Source organism: Serinus canaria, chromosome 1A (genome assembly GCF_022539315.1).
Source record: "Serinus canaria isolate serCan28SL12 chromosome 1A, serCan2020, whole genome shotgun sequence".
NCBI lineage: Eukaryota > Metazoa > Chordata > Aves > Passeriformes > Fringillidae > Serinus > Serinus canaria.
Window position 1 is genome coordinate 13,223,006 of NC_066314.1, and position 21,202 is coordinate 13,244,207.

Sequence of the window (21,202 nt, forward strand, 5' to 3'; positions counted from 1 at the left end):
TATAATTTTGATTCCTATTCTATTCTATTCTATTAATCATGTACAGCAATTAAGTGCATAGTATTACAATTTAAACACAGTATTACAAATTTAATTTCCTTTTTCCTTCTCTTACTTTACCAAACAGTTAAAAAATGCACGTAAAATGCCTGACAGTGGCACCTATTCATATCCTAGTCACTGTGTTTCATTATTTACATATATTTTGCTTCAAAGTTCAGATTGTGGAACAGTTTCAATATCAACCTAAACTCATAGGTTAGATTTCATTAAGGTAGTAAATGAGCCAGTCTGGGGGATTGTGAAGCACTTAATCATTGAGCACAAAGAGGAAAGATCACCCCTTTCCAATGCTGTGCTATTTCCAACAGCTCATTTGAGAGCTGTTTAGGTGGGATTAAACAGGCAAATTATTGATTAATTTTCACTAATATTGAAAAATTGACAAAATATTAAACAGAGCTTGATAAGCTTTATAAACAGCTGAATACTCTTTTGAGAAGAAAGTATAATAATATTATCTGTGAAATTAGTAGGATGTATTCAAATTCCTTTCCATTCAGCCATCACCTATTATTTTATCTAATGTGGCATTATTGAAGAGCCAGACCTTCATAATGTCTCTTGGAAAACTATTACATGATCTTTTCCCATTATTTAGACTTATATTTAATTCACAGTTTAATCCTATTTCTCTTTTCTAAGAAGCTGTGCAGCCCCATAACTCTGCCCTTGTTATCCTCACTACTGACACCTTTCCCATTTTTAAAGGCTTACTCTTGCCCTCACAGGAATACGATAAAAGAGCAGCCCTGGGTGTGCTGTTTTATCATAAATCAAATCCTAATTACAAGTGTTCTCTCCAGGTATTCCTCCTATGGAGACTGTTGGACAGAACACTGTTTATGGCACAGTTACATAAGGGATTACATACGGTCCATGCTGTCAGAAGTGAGGAAGTCCTACTGCCTGCCACTTGCAATGCAAACACAGCTGCTTATCAGAGCTGCCCTTCAGGTTCCTTTTAAAGAAGGGCCAGCAATTCCTACCCACCTTTGCAAAGTACTTTGAGAACTAGGGATAAAAGTGCTTTGTTAATGTTACAGTTCTGAGAACATGGCCCTGCATCCCTGCACCTCTGGCCACAGCTGCAGAGCTATAGATCAGCAGCCTCACACCCAGCTCTGCTTGGGGAGCACAGGGAAAGGTCAGCCCAGAGGAGGGTTGAGGACAGCAGAGGAGTAAAACAAGGGTTAGGCACTGTCAGCTTCCTGTGTTACACAGACAAGTGAGTATGGCTGGAGCTCATTAAAGTATTAGGGATTACATAAATAGCTAAAATTTGGGAAAACTTTTAAAATCAGATTTAGTGGGAGCAGGATAAGGCCTGCTTACTTCTGGTTTCGAATAACTACTGTAGAGGTTTGGTTTTCTGTACTAGTTTGTACTAGTGGTGGTATATGTTTTTTCAGATGCTCAAGCATCTTTTCTCCTGACAAACAAAGCCAATAGGTAACAAATTTTAATCTTCCTATATAAGGAAACTAAAATATTTTTATTTGTGGAAGGTGACAGACACTAGTTTACGAATTTACAAAGCAGATTGAGCAGGATCAGTCTCTGAACAGACATGAAACTGGCCCTTTTATGGCAGAACCAACCATTTCTAAACCAACCATTTCTAAACTCCTAGCACAATGTTATCATTAAGTTGCCAGGTTAGTCAGACAAGCCAAGCTTTAGCGCTTAAAAATATATATTTAAATAAAAATCAAACCTTGTTTATCTAATGGCTGGCATCCAAAGAATATAACACAGTCCTGATAATAAACAGTGACATGAAACACTGCACTTTAGCATCATTACACTGGAAGAAGAATGCATATTCTGTAGCAGAATACCCCCAAAAAATCAATCCTATCTTTAGATTCTATGAACTTTTAATTACTTTTTTTTTTATAAAGAAACTTAAGAATTACTTCTTTTTTTAGAAGTGCAGTCTATTTCAATGACTCTGTGTATTCAAACCCTATAGTGCTTGGAACCTGCATATGTGATAGTGAGTAATAATCAGAATTTTAAGATCCCAAAGGCAGTAAGGGCACTATGAATTAAAAACCTATCATATTCCATCTTGCACACAGACAGATGTGCACCAAGTTCCTTATCTTACAACTCATAAGTCTTGCAAGCAAAGCCTGAATGGGTGATACAGGGGCATGATAAAGGCATAAAATTCTAAGCAAAAATCTGCATTCCAAGGGACTAGAAAGAATCCTAAATCTGGCAGAAACTTACATTGGACCAGGAGATTGTTCTGTTGGGCTGTATATTCTTTAACAGAGAAGAGAAGATTTGTACACAGGTTACTGCTATACCTTAATAGAGGTAATTAATTAAGAGGTAATTTTACAAACGCTGGCCATGGAGTGCTTAATTTAGAAGTTTTACAGAATGAAAAATGTAAATTACCCACCAAGCATAAAAATCCCACTTACTTCCACATCTGTGAGTTCAAGTGTTTTTCTACCATGGAGTTCAGTGCGAATCGAAAATGGTCCCATCTTCTGTCAAAGACATAGTACCCTCTTCCCATTAAGCGACTGCCATATGAACAGAACTGAAAGAAAAGGTATTTCAATGTTGCTTATAAAACGTATTTCTACATCATGAAATATTTATTGACTGATCAGGGAACACCGTTGTAATTTGTATCATGCATATGAAACTTCTTTTAAAACGTGGTTTTCATTATCTACAGCATAGTTTTTTTAAGAATTATGAAATATGGGCATAGTATTTCAGCTTAGTGTAAAGTATATTTCAAACTTCATCAATGAATTAGTGCCAGAGAAAGAATGTATCAGAAAGACAAGTTACACTGTTCTGGGTGTCTTACATCTCATAATTGCATGACAGCAATAAAAATATAACTGAAGAGGGAAAAAAGTGCAATGGGAACATCTTTAGTATCTACTTAATAAACAAACCCCTGACATTTCAGTAAAAAAGTAAATTATCATCCATGGCATCTGTGCTACAACAGAACATGGGATACACTCTTCACAGTGCATGAAAATCAACTGGAGGAGGAGTATTTAAAGAATTCTGCAGAGCTCAGGAGTACATGCACCCCTTCCTCTGAAGGGGAGAACTTCCTGAAAAGTCCTACTACATTCAAATGTTACAATCAGGAATCTGCTCTTGTTTCAGCCCAGTCTTACTGATCTAAATGATGCAATGCCTGTTTGTAGGAGAGAAACCTGTTAGAAACCATCCTCAAAAAACAAGACAACTCTCCATCATACAATGGACCCAGTCACAGCAATTCTGGCTGATAGCAGAAGCACTGATGTGGTAGAAGAGCATCTGTTCAAAGTACTTGTCAGCTTAATGGACAGCAAGTGGAGACTGCAACTGTTCATTTTAAGTCTGTTTCATGACAAGGTTAAACAGGTTAATTAAAACCACCACCTAAGTTGACAAACTAGCCTCACCTCCCAGTGGACTACCAGTAACATCAAGTACCAACAAGAGGCAATTTAAGTAGCTACTGACTTTCCCCCTGTTTAATTATTACCACGTGGCCAGGAGAGGGACTTAGTAAGAAAAACAGTCTTTTTTAATACAAAATTCAGCAATTTATCATGATCTGGAGGTGATTAACATTATATTTTCTGACTTCACACTGATACAGACCAAGAACTGGTTTAACTATCAGTAACTGCTTTAGTTAAGAGATGCTAAGATTTCAGAGAACAGATGAGTCAGTGGGTTTGCCTTTAAACAGAACTAGGATCCTAAACCAAAATGGTTATTGACAGCCACGCCTCACTGCTGAGGCATGCACAAGAACTGGCTGCACTTAGATTATTTTTTGAATTGTGTGGGCACCCATGCAGTGAACCTTTAGTTTTTAATTCATAGAGAAGCAGTCAGCAATACCAAAGCAGCACACAATAGTACCAAGGAAACAAGAGGTTTCTGCATATCATAGCATTATGTGGACTACAGTAATTCACATTTTCTCTGCAAGAACCAAATACAGGATTTCGTCTGACAGTCCTTTAATGTTTAGGTCATGCTTTTTTCTGCTGTGTGACAGTAACAAGTTCTCCTTTGCACTAGGGAATACAAACAATGCTACCAGTTATCACAATGTTTGTTTTATTCTGCATATCATATGGAAAACACCTAAGTGTATTCCTTGGCTCAATTTTTCTGAGAAACAACTCCTAAGAATTTCAAGAATTCTCCCCCTGCTTCTTGGTTTGAACAGTGTAAACAAATTCACACTGCAGAGATAGTATCACAAAGCAGCTTTTACTACTATGAAATTTCTCAGTAAAACAGGAGAAAGACAAAACCAGCTGCTCAAACACATACCTGAGCCACCACCAGAGCCCTTCCATTTTGAGAAAAATGAAGAAATTATTTCTAAGTTCGCATACACTCACATAAATTACATTTAATTACTGCTTCAAACCAGACTACAGAAATCAATGGAGCACTGTACTAGTCTTCTGCCACCAACTGCAAGGTACAGTTTTGTAGGAACTGCAACCAAGAGAATGTCTGCTCATGTCACATTTAAAGCAATCAAACTTTCCTCAGTTTAGCAGAACTACACCCAATTCGAGGTCTACTGAGAGGACAATCTAAAAATAGAACTTCTGATTTTCTGCTGCCCATCTTGTCCTACATCAATGTACCATGTGTACTGACCAGTGGTCTCCTCCTACCTTATCACATCCTTACCCTTTTCTATTAAATGTATTTTTTCTCTTAGAACAGTTTTCAGAAAGTAAGGTCTTCATTCCTTACCTTCTTATTAAATTACTTATTTGTTCTCCCCTCCCTAATTATGCAAGAACAATGGCAAGGCATGCCAGAGACTGACACATACCCCAAGAGGTCTGGGATGGTGTCCAGAAAAGTGACAGTCTAATTTCTCAGATTCTTCAGCTCCATCCGCTTCTCCTTCATCACTGGACAATCTGCTTGTGATATCTCCTCCCATGGAAGGCAGTGGCAGTTCTGGTACGTACCCACTGTGGTTTGAAGAACTGGTGCTGTTTATGCTATTTGCAGATGAAGGTCTAGAAGGAGAATATACATTTAAATCATCAGTGTTCAAAGGCTCTATAAACCTACCTGCTGGCATCAAAACAAATGATGCCAGAAATGATCAATGTAAATAAGGACAGTTAAAGACACTGAAGAGCTGACATTTCATCTTGTCAGAAATATACTGTGGGTTTGTCATCCAAAGCACCCTTCTATTGCTTGAAATTTTAAATTTGTCATGAAGTTGGATTTCAGATCTTGAGAGATACAAAGTATATCTAAAACACAAATAAATATCAGGTATAAAAAAAATCTTTTTACACTGCACCATTACTCTGCTACTTGCTTAATCCCAAGGGTCCAATTACAAAAATCCTACTAAAATTAGTGTACTAAATATGAGTGTTTAGCTAACCCACTCTACAGGTAGATTAGTGAGAGCAGTAACTGGGAAAGCTCCTCACAGCATGTAGGTTTTCATTTGTCTAAAATGCAATGAAACAAAGAAGGAATGTCTTTGCACCACAGGGTATGATGGTGCCTTGCCTTTCAAAAGTAGTTTGAAAACAGATTAGATTAGACATGGGAGTGGAAAAGCTTCTCAATTACAGTCTGTACAACAAAGTATGTATTGAGAGCTCTGAGGCTGGAGGAGATGTCCATATGGGGCAAAATCTGTAGATGATCTTCTTCAGCCTCACGAATTCATGCTCTCAGGACAGAGCAGTCCCTGAGCCTGCGGACCGGAGCCCTCTCCTGACCTGCACAGGGGTTGCTGAGCCATGGCATCAGCACAGGACAAGTGCAGGGGTTGCTGAGCCATGGCATCAGCACAGGACAAGTGCAGGGGTTGCTGAGCCATGGCATCAGCACAGGACAAGCGCCGCAGCCGCTGCCACCGGGCGGGGCCGTCGGGCGCTCCATAGCCCCGGAGGGCTCGGCGGAGCGTGGCGGGCTGTGCCACTGGCAGCAGCAGCAGAGTCCCAGGCTTACTGGCCAACACAGAGAAGCCACAAGGCCTCCGTGGCTGCTCTGAAACAGGCAGGACAACCCAACAGAGACAATGCAACAGAAAAAGAAACGCAGACTACAAACAGCGTCTGACTGCTAAAATCCTCCTCCTCGAATACTGCTACCTCTGCAATTTCTGCAGCTGACTCTCATGGAATTGCACTCCAGTTTTGCTACTTTGACTGCAACACCTACTAAACCCCATTTCTACCTGCCTGTCTGTGCTCCTCTCAGTGTAAGGTCACTGCTTTTACAAGAATTAGGCAGAAAAGCACCAATTCATCTGTGGTATTCTTTCATTGTTTTTTCACTCAAACCCTGCAAGGCCCATCTCTGCCACTGCAGGAATGAAACTTCATTCAGGCTTGGTGGCCACACAGAAAACATTGGAAACAGCTGTCTGAGACTGCAAATACAAGAAGTATCTCTTTGATACTTCATAAGTACTATTGTAGTAGGAAATAGGGACTATGAGCACCCAGTCCTAACCAAGGTTTCTGCAAAGAAATGAATGATGAAAGAATATAAAGATGAAAAAAGCCAACTAATTTAGCTCTATGCACTCCAACCAAAATTAGTGCCAAAAAATCCCACAAATAGACAAAACATAAGGGAAGTTTTCCAGAGGATAATTAGAATTCAGTAGATCAAATACCTCACACTGTTTTTTGCAAAAGGATGCCTTCAGAAGTTTTCATTGTTCTTCTGAAGAATGTTTTTGTCCTTTCTAAGAAAAATCTTCAAAACAAGGGAAGACATACTACGGATAGTTTCATATCAATAGTTTTAAATCAACACTAAATTACACCGTAATTGGAAAAGTATTTCTGGAGAAAAATTCTTATATAAATGTACAGAATTTTACCACTAATACCTACACTGATTCATGTAAACAGACTTTTCCTCTCAATTGTGACCAAATGACTTGAATATAATCTTTCCTAATTATAACTACCATTTTAGCAAAAAATGCAGTTAGTCTGAGATTCTGAGCCAAGGGTGGACACTATTCCTTTCCTCACTCCTAATTAGATCACAAGCTACCATGGACAGAGTTCAGTTAATATAAGCTAGCAGAAATTCTTATATTAGTATGTTTTATTGTGTAATAGCCTAAAGAAGTATTAAATACTTTTAAATGAGCTTATGAATGTCTAAGAAATTTCTTACAGCACCTTCAAAATGCAACATTCCACACTGAAGAACTGCTTACCTTGGAAGTACAGAATTTGGTGGTCTAGATTTTGCAGGAGACGTTACTTTAGATTCTTGCCCAGAGTTCACTGAGGATCCTGACAGAGAGTCTTGTGCTGGTGTGGGCTGGCTCTGATAGTTTTCCCTTGCAGATGGTGGATGCTCTTTGTCTTTTGCAACTTCTTTTTCCCTGGATCGAGCTTTGTGTTCAGCTAGAAGGATGTCAAACTGTTTTTTACGGCCTGGAACTGCTCGTCGATGATTAAGTGAATGAGTCTAAAAATAGGGTGGTTAAAAAGCATTTGTGTGTGCATGACATTGTTTATGAGTCCTCTATACTTCTGATACACCACTACTCTAAAAGATAAAATCTACTTCAAACAACTTTAGCCACAGTTATGGAAATAAAGCTGCTATTCCACATTATCTTTGATAACTTATAAAGTCATTCTTAAGAAATGCCAACATCAAGGCTAAAATTACTTTTTGCAACAATTTTTATATAATAGAGACTATTGACTTACCTTTCAAGATGGAAAATAGAATTGCAGTAATTTAAAGATATTAAGAAAATCATTGTAGCTTTTAACTTACAATGAAAAACTGATTTCATTGGATTGAAAAACATGAATAGATTTTAAAGCAAATTTAGCTGATGATCTCTACTGACAGGCAGCACATACACGTACAAATGTTCATTAGAAATGTCTCACATTGCAGCTACTTTTTGATGCAGGAGTTATTACTATCACAAGGGCAGCCTCCAAGTAATTTATTATACAAAAATATGGTAATTTTTTTTACTAAAAACTGACTATACTTTAACATTGTTGCACACATGAACCAAAAAAGAAGCATTTAAAATAACACTTGGGCTTCTACATGAAACGTTAATGCTTTTTGCATAATAAAATGACATGAAAAAAAATCTTTTTAGAAATATCAGTGGAATAATGCAGATGCTCTGATTCAAAGAAACAGAATTACACAAAAGAATTACCTGAAGACAGCGCCTGAATACCATACCCATTGTCTGTAAGACAGGAGCAGGTATGACCTCTCAAACTACTGTGGTAGGATTTAAACTACAACAAAGCATCTGATATTTTATCTTCTAAGAAAAATACCTTGCAGGTGAGTGATCTTGTGCAAGGTTTCTTTGTTTCAGGATCCAGTACTCCACAGTGCTTATTTGGGTCAAATTCTCTTTCTGTTTAGTGGGAGAATGGGAAATGAGACAAAAAAAAAATAGATTATTATAGAAGTTTTAACCAGAGTAGCTTATCATTTTTGCCTGTTAGAATTTGGTTTAGTCAGGCTCAACCTGAACCACTGATCCCAACCCCAGCATCCCATAATAGTGCTATGTGCATCACCTATATGGTTGTGTGGTTTTTTGCCCTTGCATGTTTAAAACCATTTAGAGCAGGATTTCAGCTAAAGACTTCATGGAAAAAAGTCTGCCTACAGTGGAGTGGCCCAAACAAAGGACCAAGCCAATTCCCTGTGACTTCAGTTCCCTCTCTGACTCTGCCTGCCTCTGAGGCCATAAAACACAGCACTTGCAGCTCTGGCTCCAGAGCTGGGCTAAGACACAAATGGTATTACAAGTGCTTTAAACAACATTTCTCTGACATACTTAGAAACTCTAGAAAACAACCCATGGTTGATTACTGGTGGCATTTTAAAAATAAAATGTATCTAAATCTGTCCCCTAAATCTTTATAAAAATAACATGTATGTTAGTTTTTATTTCCTTATGTGAAGGGACGGATGGAATTTAAAGTTTGCAGAGATTATGAGAAAAGGCATTTTCATGAGTTCTACTCATGATTAACATTAAAAAGGCATTAATATTTAATATGCTGTATCTGTATATTTAATTTCATTAATATTTTACTATTTCTATACCAAAGATAGCATCACCTCCCTTAGGTTATGTTAATATAATTTTAGGGTTTGCATTAAGAATTGTGACAAAACTATGGATACACACTTCTTAGTTTATGCCATCAAAACCCCTTACCATTACCTTCACAGACCTTGACAAATTATGGTGTAAATGGCAGACAGGTTTCCTTTTGTTTGGTAGGGGAATATAAACTATTTGCCAAATCCTATTTTAACTATACAGTGGTGTTACATTCAGACACAATAAACATCCTGTACTCAAATACAACATTTAATCAGAGGATTTAAAAATTCTTTTAAACAAACAAATGGGAGCTAAGAGGAAGACAGTGATTCACAGCTGTGTTACAATGCTATGACAGCATTGCAGCAAGGAGAACAGCTGGAATAAGAAAAATAAGGAGAAGTAGCTTATGTTGGACAGCAACTAGCCTCCAGATACCACAATTTCTAGCAGTTTTATGTATTCTGCTATCTAGACATAAAAATGCTTATGCAAACATTAAATGGTTATATTTATTAACCTTTTAGCAGAGCCATACAAAATAGGGAGCTTGGAAAAACCAGCTGGCATCATTTTTTATTTGTGAAATCTAGAAAGGAACTGAAATATGTTATAGGCAGTTGTAGTTCCTTTGGCATTTACAACAACACAAAAATAGCAGTGTGTGACTCAATGTAATAACTATTTTTTTCTACTTAATAGATGAAAACACATGTTCATGAACTAAAGGAGTTCGTTGCTCCTAGGGTTTCAGTGTAAGATGTTCCTATTACAGTTTCCTGAATGACCCACCTAAAACCTTCAATGCAAATTGAAAAAAACAAACTAAGGGGAGACAAGACGGACTAATAAATATACCTTCAAATGAAAAGTCCTGAAGGCAATCATAAGGCTATGGAATGTGTTCTGAAAGTTACCAAGCAAGGACTGTTTTGGACTATAAGGGGAACACTTAAAAAATCAAAAGTGGTCCAGATTGGTACTTGTCAGTAAGTGGCCCAACTGACTAAGGCTTGTAGGATTGATTATAGCAAAGCCAGTTATAAGAAAAACATATACAGATAAAATCAACACAGGGAGTTATAAGAGAAAAGAGTGGAAGTCTCTGCCATTGACTGAACAACAAAATAATATTGTTTCCCTGAGAAACAGAAAATACTGAACAAACAGGAAACAACTTCTTCTGGCTGAAGCATTTATGGCTGCACCAGACAAATCATGAGCATCTAATTGCCAGCTACAGACATGCCTGGTTTGGGCAACACACTACATGAAACTTACCACCTTCTTATCAATAACAAAATGCAGCTTCTGCCTACTGTGTTAGGAAATGTGGAGTGTGACAAGGCCCAGAGCCCTATGCACAGGCATAGCTTGAGAAAGCTGTTTTTCTGGAATGGATTCCACTTCTTCACGTTCAGTAGACAAAGTGAAGAACATTTGTTATAACCTCACCAAGAGAAGAGCAAGGGCCAAGACTGAACCGTCAGAAACTTCTGTTTGCAACAGCACAGTTTTTCTTGGTGTATGATGGGCATCTGCATTCTTTAACGTCACCCCAAAGAGAACAAGAACTAAGGAAGATTTCGGAAAAATTTTTTTTTTTTGCAGTTGCTACTAGGAAACACTGATCCACTTATGCTGGGCAGCTACAGACTGTCTTTTGTGGTTCCACAAGCTGTTTCCTCTCTCTCTCAACAAGGACAGTGCTCCTGAAAAGAGGGGAGGTTCATTCATCACACAAACAACCACCAGCTCTCAGCAAAGAAAAAACCCAACTTCTATCAGAGTCAGGGAAATGGTGTGAGAGACAGTAGAGGTTGCTAAAAAGGGAAGGAAACAGATGTAAACTGGCCAAACTTATTAGCGAGCTTCAAAAATTAACGTCTCTACAGCTCTAGGGCAGCAGACTGAGGGAAACCTAAATTCCTTGGCTGCAGTTTCATCCTTTTCATGTGAAATGAATGAAATTATGGGATAACTCAAATAATCATCTCATTGACCTTCCAAGATCTTTTTATCAGCCTTTGCACAATCCTGTATAATAATGGAGAGAAATACATCATAGTGACACACAATCTACAGGCAATTCATGTCCAGTGCTCTCAGGACTTCTACGATTTGAATAATCCCTAAATTATTGCATTGCCGCATCAATACTCAAGGCAGTAGAAGTAAGACTGAACAGATCACAAATCTGATCATGACAGAGAAGCTGTAAAAAAGTCTCAGTTCTTTGTATTTGTTAACCATATAACAGTAAACACATGCCTATCCAGGTGCTCAGTCTTGTGCAGAAATTTCCACCATGTTCCCTAGCCCAGAAGACACCGCAAGTCAGAGCTTAGAGAAAGAACAGTGGAGAGCCACCTCCACAGTAAAGCCAGCAAGCTCTAGGAAGGCCCTACAGAACTGATTCTCCTTTATGAACACATTTCTGCAAGCACTTGCACAAAATGTACAAGTATCATCCACAGCCCTGAAGCAGTAAGTGGTGACATGAGGAAAACCACTAACAGTTTAAATTGCTCAAGAAGGAATTTTGAATTGATTAACTTAGTTAAGTTTAGCATCTAACACACTATTGGAAATAATAGGTTAAAAGGAAGCAATATTCTAAATTAACCATAAAATATAGAGAGTTTTTATTAGAATAATATATCGGATCTTAAAAAGTGAAATGTAAGGGTTAAAGCATAATCTTAAGCTACTCTCTTTTAACATTTTTTCATGTTGTGAAAAGCTATAAATGAACAATGTTGTGTTTTCTTGTATGCCACCTTTAACTAGTTAAGAAAGCAATCAGTGTACTGAATCCTTTCAGGCAATGGCATTGTTCCATGCCCCACACATCCCTAGCAAACACCTCACACTGGTCTGAAATCCAGCCAAGGTAGCAGTACCATAGGCTAACTGCCAAATCTGAGAAAATAAAAAAAATAAACCTGATATTCAGGCAAAAAATAGGACACACTCATTAACTGGAAATGAAAGCATTTATCTTGTACAACTTATACTGGTTCATAACTAGTGCACATTTAGAAATCACGTGAGCTAACTTTGTGCCAAAGTGACGATCTAATGCGGATCATGCTGCCATTAGCAAAATTAGCCTTTCAGTACACACAAGAAGTTCCTGCCCAAGTCACAAAGTACTGCCAGCTGATGAATAGACCCTGCACAGCTTCTTCAGCTGTAAATTTGAGTCAGTTACTTGTGCTTTAAAAAAACATAAAATAAAAACCCTCAAAACACTTTGTTTCCCTTCATTCAGAGCAAAAATCTGTTTTCTGCTTTCAGGGGTAAATTCTCTCCTCACTGCCCAGCAGCTGACATGGGTCACCTCTAGGGAACTCCACTGAAAATAATTCTTCCTCCCAGTGGACAACAACCTTTCTAACAGAGCCTCTGCCCTCCCACAATGTGGTGTTCTGTGCTTCGGTGGCAGGTTTGAACAGGAACCCACATCCTCAAAACTACCCTGCCTAAGGCAATCCAGGGCATTTCCCATTTAATGTCATTTTCTCAACTCCACTGTCCTGTCTTCCTGAGTAAAATAAAGATCCTCATGCTAGAAACATTGCCACTCATATGGGAATTGCAGGGGGAGAAGGGTGAAAGGAAATTATGGCTTTTAACACTTCCCCAGCATTTCCCGTACCTCCTTAAGAATTTTCTCATATCTAAAACTGAAAAAAAAAAGAGTTTTTTAAAAAATCATGACTTTGGAGGATAAACCAATGCCTTAAACCTGTTTAACTTGATCATGACTGAACTAAAGTCACCCAACCAAGGCACATTTTCCTTTGTTGTAAACAGACTCAAATCCCATAATGGCTTAAAGAAGTTTTCTGCCTTTCTGTTTTAATGAGTTTACTTCCTTAAAAATTTATTTGGCCTGTTGACCAGTAATTTCAAGCTAAACAGAATGTGTACTTTAAAAATACTTTACACATGCTAAGAGTGTGAAAGCCTTCATTTTCATACATGCAACCCAGCATCTTACAGAAAAAAAATCAAACCAAACCCAGCATTTTATTAGCTGCATTATGAGCTATAGAAGCATTAACAAAGAGAAACAGACGGCCACAAAAGGTGAAGGACAACATCACGTACCTGAAAGTCTTTTGTAAGGCTTGTTACTGCTTTTAGTGCCATTTTGGTGTTTCTTGTCTATTGATGGAGCTACAATTCCTTTGCCGTTCAGAATCTTTTCTGGTGATGGTGGCACTGACTTGGATGTTACACCAGATTTAACCAAAGTTGGAGCAGGTATGGTGGATGAAGAAGTTGAGGAGGAAGTGATGGTGGTAGTGGTTGCAGAATTCATTTTAACATTGGCACCATCTGCCTTCACTAGGTTAGGAATTTTCTCTAGACTGACTACTGGAACAGGAACACTGCAAGATCAAAGGAAAATATTTATGTGGTATTTTCTGCACCAAAGATTTACAGTTACTTAATCCCTTTCCACAGATACAAAAAATTTCAATGCAAGTGACACAGCATCTTAAGACCAGACTAAAATGAAATACTTGGTACCAGTATTGACTATTTTTGTTCAATCAAGCATTTACAAGGCCAGGCATCTGTAAAGCCTGGCAATGAAGAGAATTATGAAAATGAACTTTTGTATTTTTTTTTTAAGATCCAATCCCCTACTATTCATAAGCAAAATCAGTATTTGGTACCAAGCAAAACATACTCCTTACAAATACAGTCTCATGCCTTTAACACAAGCACATACCAGATATGTGTATGCTGTACTAAACTCACCATGATAACGAAGCAGTTTGCTAATAATATTAATATTTTTAAACAAATACAAAAATAATTCATTTGCTCAGATGTGTCTAAATGAATACAAGTTCTGGAAACAAGGAGAAAAGAGATTTTAAGCATAGAAATCTTAACAGCTGTCCCTTTAAAAGTATTAAAATCCTTGATGACTTGAGCATTACAATAATGTATTTTAATAAAATCTTAGGGACTTAAAAATAAAAATTCTCAATATAGTTATTAACTTAGTTGGTCGTTTTCAGAGTAAAGTTTGCAGTAACTAACTTACTCTAACTTAACTACCACCATTGCATATTTGTGACACTAATAAATGCTACCTTCTTAATTTGGCAGCAAAATAGATTGAGACAAATTATTTTCAGCTGCAACAGTATTTTAACATTTCTATCTCCATGAGGAAATATCCAGTGATAGCTTTTTATCTACTCAACAACTCCAAAACTGGAAATCTTGTGACTACCAGTTAATACATAAATCACACACCCCTCCTTACTGAAACAAACTCAAATTAAAAATATAACATAATGCATGTATGATTAGGGAAATCCCCCCATTCACAACTCACACAATTTCAGTCTTTTGTTTCTGAAAAATGGTACCTTTGCTGCACCTTTCTACAGATGGAATGCTTACAGGAGTGGAGTTTTCACAATCAGAAAAAGATGATTTTGAGATGGCATTCTCCATGGGACACACTTTGGAAACATCAAAGCAGGGTTCAAAATAACTCAACTCTTGACTTTCCTGGGCTCCTACAAACCTCTGTTTCTCTGTAGCTGCTGAAGATGATAAACCTTATTCTAAGGGTATTTTAACATAGGAAAATGTACCAGCATTGATATAAACAATAAGTATACACAACTATGAGGAAGATTTAGACACCAAGACATCTTCTGGAGCTGAAATTAAATTATATAAAACTCCTGTCTCCTCTGGTACTATAAACATTGCAGTTAGTCAGAATACAGTTACAACTGCAGTAATGTGTAGAGCACTGGCCAGTAATTAAGCAAAAAATATACCTTATTCACAAAATCAGAAATGAATGCAAACATGTAGCTATGAAAGGGAGGATTTGATCTTCTCCTTTTTTAAACTGCTCTGAATTTATTAAATAGCAGACAAAAATTGTAACACCTCAGCATAAGAATTGTTTTGTTTTCGTCTTTAAACAGATGGCTATTACATTTTCTGAAAATTGGAGAATTTTACATTAAGTAGTTCTACTACACATAAACTATATAAAAACATACAAGCAAATCTTCACGCCCAGTTTCTAAGAACTATCTTAATTCAAAATACTGATATTCAGTGAAAAAAATCAAGTGTATGATCTGGTTTACTAGTGAAATATTGTTAATAAAAATGGACAGGGTTTCTCTGTTTTGCAGTGTTCACAATCTCACATCCTAGGGCACATATGGCTGGATCACTGTGATAATGAAAAATGCCCAGGAGAGGGAATATTTTTGCTACATTTTGTTACAGCTCAACAAGTCAACCTTCATTATGCATTTCATTGCAATGTAGAAGAAAAAATAAAAATACTCCTGATGCCTTAGTTTTAGCTTTCATATTTTTTAGATTCTGACTGCTTTTAGTGTGTGACTCTGAACTTCATATTAAGCAATAGCAAGTTCTCCTCACAGTTCAGTCAGAAAAAACAATCCTTTTCCAGCCTGAGAACCAAGGACACCATTGCAGCTTCAGGCCTAAAAAGTATAAACAACAGCAAACTGAGGAGAGCAACCTGGGAGGATGGGACTTCATAACCTGAAGCTGTAACTGGACAACTGACCTCAATATGTAATTGGACCAAAAGTTCTAAAAGTGTGAAAACTCACAACCAGTCGTCCATCACGAGTGCATCTTGGCAGAGCCTTGGCTGGGCTCTTGCACTGCCCAGGGTGTATCCTCTGAAGGCCTTTCAATAAATACCTACTTTATTCCTTTAACTCTGCCTAGCCTCTTTAGGCACCACTCCAGTACCTGGGGGTATACACATTCTATAGGATTTCTGGTACTCTATAGGACATTATTTATGATTTCAGAAGCTACAAATTATAATTTCTCTCTCTCTTTTACTGCATTGAACAGTGAGGACCTCTAGTCTAGTCTTAGCATAACATACAAGGAGTAATTTATTACCAAATGGCAAATTGGAAGGTCCACAGGACCAGTGACTGGAGTAAACTACTAAGGTCATAAAAGTAAATAAATCACAAATGTTCATATTTATATTTGGTAGTTAGAAAGAATTCTTTTCCCAAACAGAGTTTTTTGAGTAAAAAATTGAGGATTTATTTCAAAAGCATTTTAGAAAAAGAAAATCCAGGTTTTTAGTCTTATTTACTGTATTTTAAAAGGAGTTTTTTAACAATAAGCTTGTTTGGATTTTTTTTAAAGACAGCTGTTGAAAGGGACAATTAGAAAAGCAACATGCAACAAACAAAAAGCAAGGAAAAAAAATCTATTCAGTAAAGACTTTTTTTTGACAAAAGAAACTCTAGTAAGAATAGCAGTATCTACCTAATAGGCAATAAAAGTTACTACCAAAGCAAACACATCAGAAACATTCATTATTTCTTCTGCACTAAGAAGGAAATAGGATAACTCTCTCCAGTCAGATAAAAATGCTTTTTGATTCCTTCAGTAAGTGCAAAGTGCCAGCTGAAAAATAATGATTGATTTTTTTTCTTTTTACATAAGAGATCTGCATAATGTGACAATGGGCTCCAAAAGAGTTTGAGCAATATTGGGTCTCAGCATATTAATTTTTAATTGAATCTTGGAATCTTAGAGAAACTAGCTGAGTGCTGCTCTTTCATCCATGCTGAAAACTCAAACCAAAGTGTCTTGGAAGAAATATTAAAAAAGCTAATAAAAATAAATTGATAAACAGTAAGTTGACATGGTTTTGCTGAGGATCAGATTCTGGCAAACAAATATGGTTTCAGTTTTTGATGAAGTTACCAGTTAAGCTGACAAAAATAACTATGAAAATGTTCCAGTTTTTGAAAGGCATTATAAAACACAAATAAGAATGATTTAAAAGCAAATGTTAAACAATATGAAATTCAAATCTAGTTTTTCTGAGATTTATGATTCATTAGGGGTGTGTTGCTAGGGGCATTTTTAGTCATCATTACCAAATCTGACATGACCAAAAACTTCAATGGACTTGAGAAATAAAGATAAGATTGCTGGTGATAAGATGTGCTGATGGAATCAGGATTGACAGGAACTAAATAATGAAGAGACAAAGTTATAAAACGCAGTGTGGAGTGTCTGGTAAAGTTCATTAACTCAAAGAGACATTTTAATACAAATGAATGTAAAGTTACACATGAAATAACAAGCTGTTCAGTCTGCAGTGAAATAGAGGGAAACAACACACTGGAAAAACAGTGACAAATATTTTATGGTCACAATGAATAGGAAATATGGGGTTTTGTTGCACTGTTGTGCTTATATCAACAATGGGATATGGCAAGTAAGTAACAGTTTTCACATGTCCCTGGTTTAACTGATATTGGAATATGGCTTCTAGTGTTGCTGACCAGTGGCACAATACCAGTGCTGGTGAATTAGAAAGGAACCAGTAAAGGCTCAAAAATGAGGACTACAAAAAGTGCATAGTCATGACAGGCTTTAGAAGCTCATTCTCTTTTCAAATAAGGTAGCATTTCCTTCTGTTTTCTCATGTTTTGTTGGGCAGTTGGACTAGATGATTATTGTAGGTCCCTTCCAGCATGCAAGAAAAATAACTGTAGTATGTCACAATACTTTTCATACCTGTAGCTCCTCTTACTTCTGTTTTCCTTTCTCTTGGCTTTTAAAAATTATTTCTCCTTCCCATTATGTAATTTTGCTGGGTTTATGTTTTGGTCATTTGTAACTATAATAATTCTAAAAGCTCAGCCACTCATCCAACTCTTCAAATTTGTTAGAAAAGAAATTCACAAACATCTGAAAACATAAAACATTGGTCTATTCTACATTGCTGGAATTACCTCTACAATGTACAAAATGTTTGTGATTTAATGTTAGATTATATGGTCCAAGTTAACCCTGCTGAGTTCTGCTTCCATGCTACAATAGGAATATCCTTAAGTCATAACTATCTTCACTTTCTCAGCCTCAGTATGAACAATGATATCTCCTTATAGAAATAAAGGCCAAGAGATTATTAAAAAATACTTTGAAAAGTGACATTATAAATTTTAAAGGATTGCCCAGAGGTATACCTTTGGGATCCTTTTTCTGTTTACAGAAAGAGTCGGTTTTCTCTGTGTTGATGAAAATCACATCATTTCCATCTCATATTTTTCATTTTCAGAACTTCTGGCAGGCTGAACTTTGTGGAGGGAGGCCAAGGAAATCTGCTTCAGCTGGTTTCTCAGCACTAGCTTACTTCAACACTTTACCCCAATTCAATGCTGCCTTAGGATCACGGATAGGTGGAACTGAACACTCTGTAGCATCACAGCACCTAAATCCACCATGGCTGCACCCAGAAGCTGTGCTGGGGCACAGCAAATGAAGCAGCATCCTTTGGGAAGGTCAGCAATGAGGAAGAGAGCTCCTGGCTGCAGGAATTCCTTTTATAAAGGGTAAGCCTCTGAGCTGTGCTTACTAATTATGATCACTTGTTTATTATTATTGTTATTTCTAGCAATTCTTTCCCCTTTTCTCTCCAGTTTCTACCCTTCTGCTATACCTCTTACCACCTTGACTGCAAGCTGCAGAAAATGATGGCTTGCATTTATCTTGTGCACAGTGCAGTGGTGCTCCAGCTCTGCTCCATCTCTAAGCAGTGCTGTATTAATAGCAACGATGGTAGAGATACAGGGGGGAAAAATCAGAACTGACAGATATTTCTGGATGATGTATTCACAATAATACTTTATATTCCAGCTACAAGAAGGGAGGTATTAAAACAGCAGCTAAAAAATTAAACAGTTCCAGATCTCTTTTATCTGATCATTCCAATCATGATTTTTAAAGTGTTAGCCATGGAGCAACCAGAACCTTTGGAGCACATCTTAGAACAACACAGGACATGAACAAGAGAAAGAGCTTCTTGGTCAATGGCTAAGATGATGCCTCAACAAAAACTATTACAAATTTAACAACAGAAGTTGGATCTACATGAAGGCAGGCACAGCAACAGATCTACTGGGCTATGCTTTTGCAGAGGCCATTCCCAAAATTCTAATTGTAACAACTAAAATTTAAAGGAGATGCTGTACAAAACAATCAGGCAAGCCCAACAAAGGTTGTTCCAGGTCTGAAAAGCAATCACTAAAGTGATATAATTCCTGAAATAAGCTGATTTGACAACTGTCTGGAAGAACTTAGGTCAAATAAATGTCTGGTATGAGATTACAACGTAACAGACTTAAGCATTGAAGACCTGGAAGCTTCTGACGATGACAAACCACAACACACTTGGATGCACCATGAATCCTATTTGCATTTTTGAGACAAATGTTTCTGTGCCAATTGAGTATTTCTTTCTAAAACCTAAGACATTAAAATACTATGGCTTGTGCAGCAGCTGAATGGAAGACAGAATCTTAAAAACCAATACATTTACATTTACATATTAATAATTTCACCTTAAGTCAGAGCTGCTGAATATTTTCTAGTATTCTAAATAAATATTATAATCCTCTAATGGAATAGGAACAAACACTTGTCAGCTCTCAGCTGTCAGCTCTCTATAACCTGTGATGATTAGCAGACAGATTTTATTCTTTAACAAGTCATGTAATCCAAGGCACTTAACACTATATTTTTCAAGAGAATTTTATTGATTTTCACTTCAGACTGTTTGTGATCTGCTATGTGGTAATTACAGTATCTTTAACTACCATATGCCTCATTTTTCCCCAAAACAAAACAAACTGCAGTATGATCTCCCAGCACGGCTGCAAGAATTACGTAATTCTTGGTACAACTACTGTCATATTCATTGCCAAACAATCAACAGAGCAGTACAACACTTCTAAATGGTTAAATCTACCTTGTTAATAATCATCAGTAAATATTTAGGATGTTACCAATAAAGGGAAAAGGGATTGGTGGAAATGCTTAGTTATTTTGTTCCCTTCCAGTTTTTACTGACTGCCAGAATGACATCTGTTGCCAGAACGGAAGATATTGTTTATAGATTCAGTGAGTCTGCTGAAATGTGGATATGTAAGTTGCTGTCTGTAACACGATGAAAAATAGGTTTATAGTCAATAGTGTTAATACTCTGAAGTCCTTTCTGAATTTCTTTTAATTAGACTTATAAAAGAATCCCCTCTTGTATAAAATTCCCCTCCAAATTCAGAAGAAAATGTCACTATTCAGTCAATAATATTTGGTTTTAAGTAGTAAATGAGGTACTTACACTCAGCTGAGACAGAGGCTATTCTGCTATTCTAGTTAATGTGTGAGTGTAAAGTCTAACAATCAGATTTCCCATTTTCAGAATTTTATACCATAATTTCTCACAATACTCATTATGCTTGAAAGGATGGTAGGTCCAGATTTATAGGAAGAATACATTTTTCCAGGGCAAGGTAAATTCTACAGCTAGGCAGAAGAAATCATGCCAACTTGTGCATGTTTCAGGCAGAAACACGAGCTATGCCTTTAATATAATCTGAGCTTATTCTTTGTCTCATGAGTGAATGGTTTGCATTAAATGATTTACTGTTTTAAGGAAGTTGTGTCCAGAAACCCTACTTAAAATCATGACCCTCTTATGCTAGGTATTACATGTAAAAGGGAAGGATCTATAAAGTAAGCAGATAAATCTTAAGAAAAAGGAAGTCTCACTATCTCAAATTTACAGACAGAGAATCGAAGCTGAAGAGACCAAGGCATAACAGAACCAGGAACTGAACCCAGATCTCAAGTCACCAACCAAATGGCCTAATCACAAAGCATCTTTCCTGTAGATAATGAAGACAAAACAGTTTCTTAAGGGATAAAATAGTGACCCAGTTCTGCTGTCATTTATATTTTTGCAGCTCTGCTGCTATCGTCACAGTCACGGGAGGATGGGCACGGCAGTCTCCAAGCCTGTATGTGTACATATATCACAGTACATGATGTAAGACATCTCCAAAATAGTGATTTTTGCAGCCGGAATTTTCTTGTCATCTTATAAGGCATCAAACATTATCAAAACACAGAATGAACTCCAAAAGCAGCTGCTAT

At 37.0% G+C, this 21,202-nt stretch overlaps 1 protein-coding gene across 9 annotated transcripts in view; it reads right to left on the minus strand.

The window, feature by feature from the left end:
- Positions 1-21,202, minus strand: part of ATXN7L1 (ataxin 7 like 1) — a 110,226-nt gene that overhangs the window by 10,840 nt on the left and 78,184 nt on the right. For all 9 annotated transcript variants that reach the window (XM_050984548.1, XM_030237920.2, XM_030237921.2 and 6 more), the window contains 5 exons: positions 13,304-13,587; positions 8,400-8,482; positions 7,292-7,548; positions 4,907-5,099; positions 2,499-2,620 (listed from right to left, as the gene is read on the minus strand). In XM_050984548.1, coding sequence (XP_050840505.1) covers positions 2,499-2,620; positions 4,907-5,099; positions 7,292-7,548; positions 8,400-8,482; positions 13,304-13,587 — 939 coding nt within the window. The remainder of the gene's footprint in view (positions 1-2,498; positions 2,621-4,906; positions 5,100-7,291; positions 7,549-8,399; positions 8,483-13,303; positions 13,588-21,202) is intronic.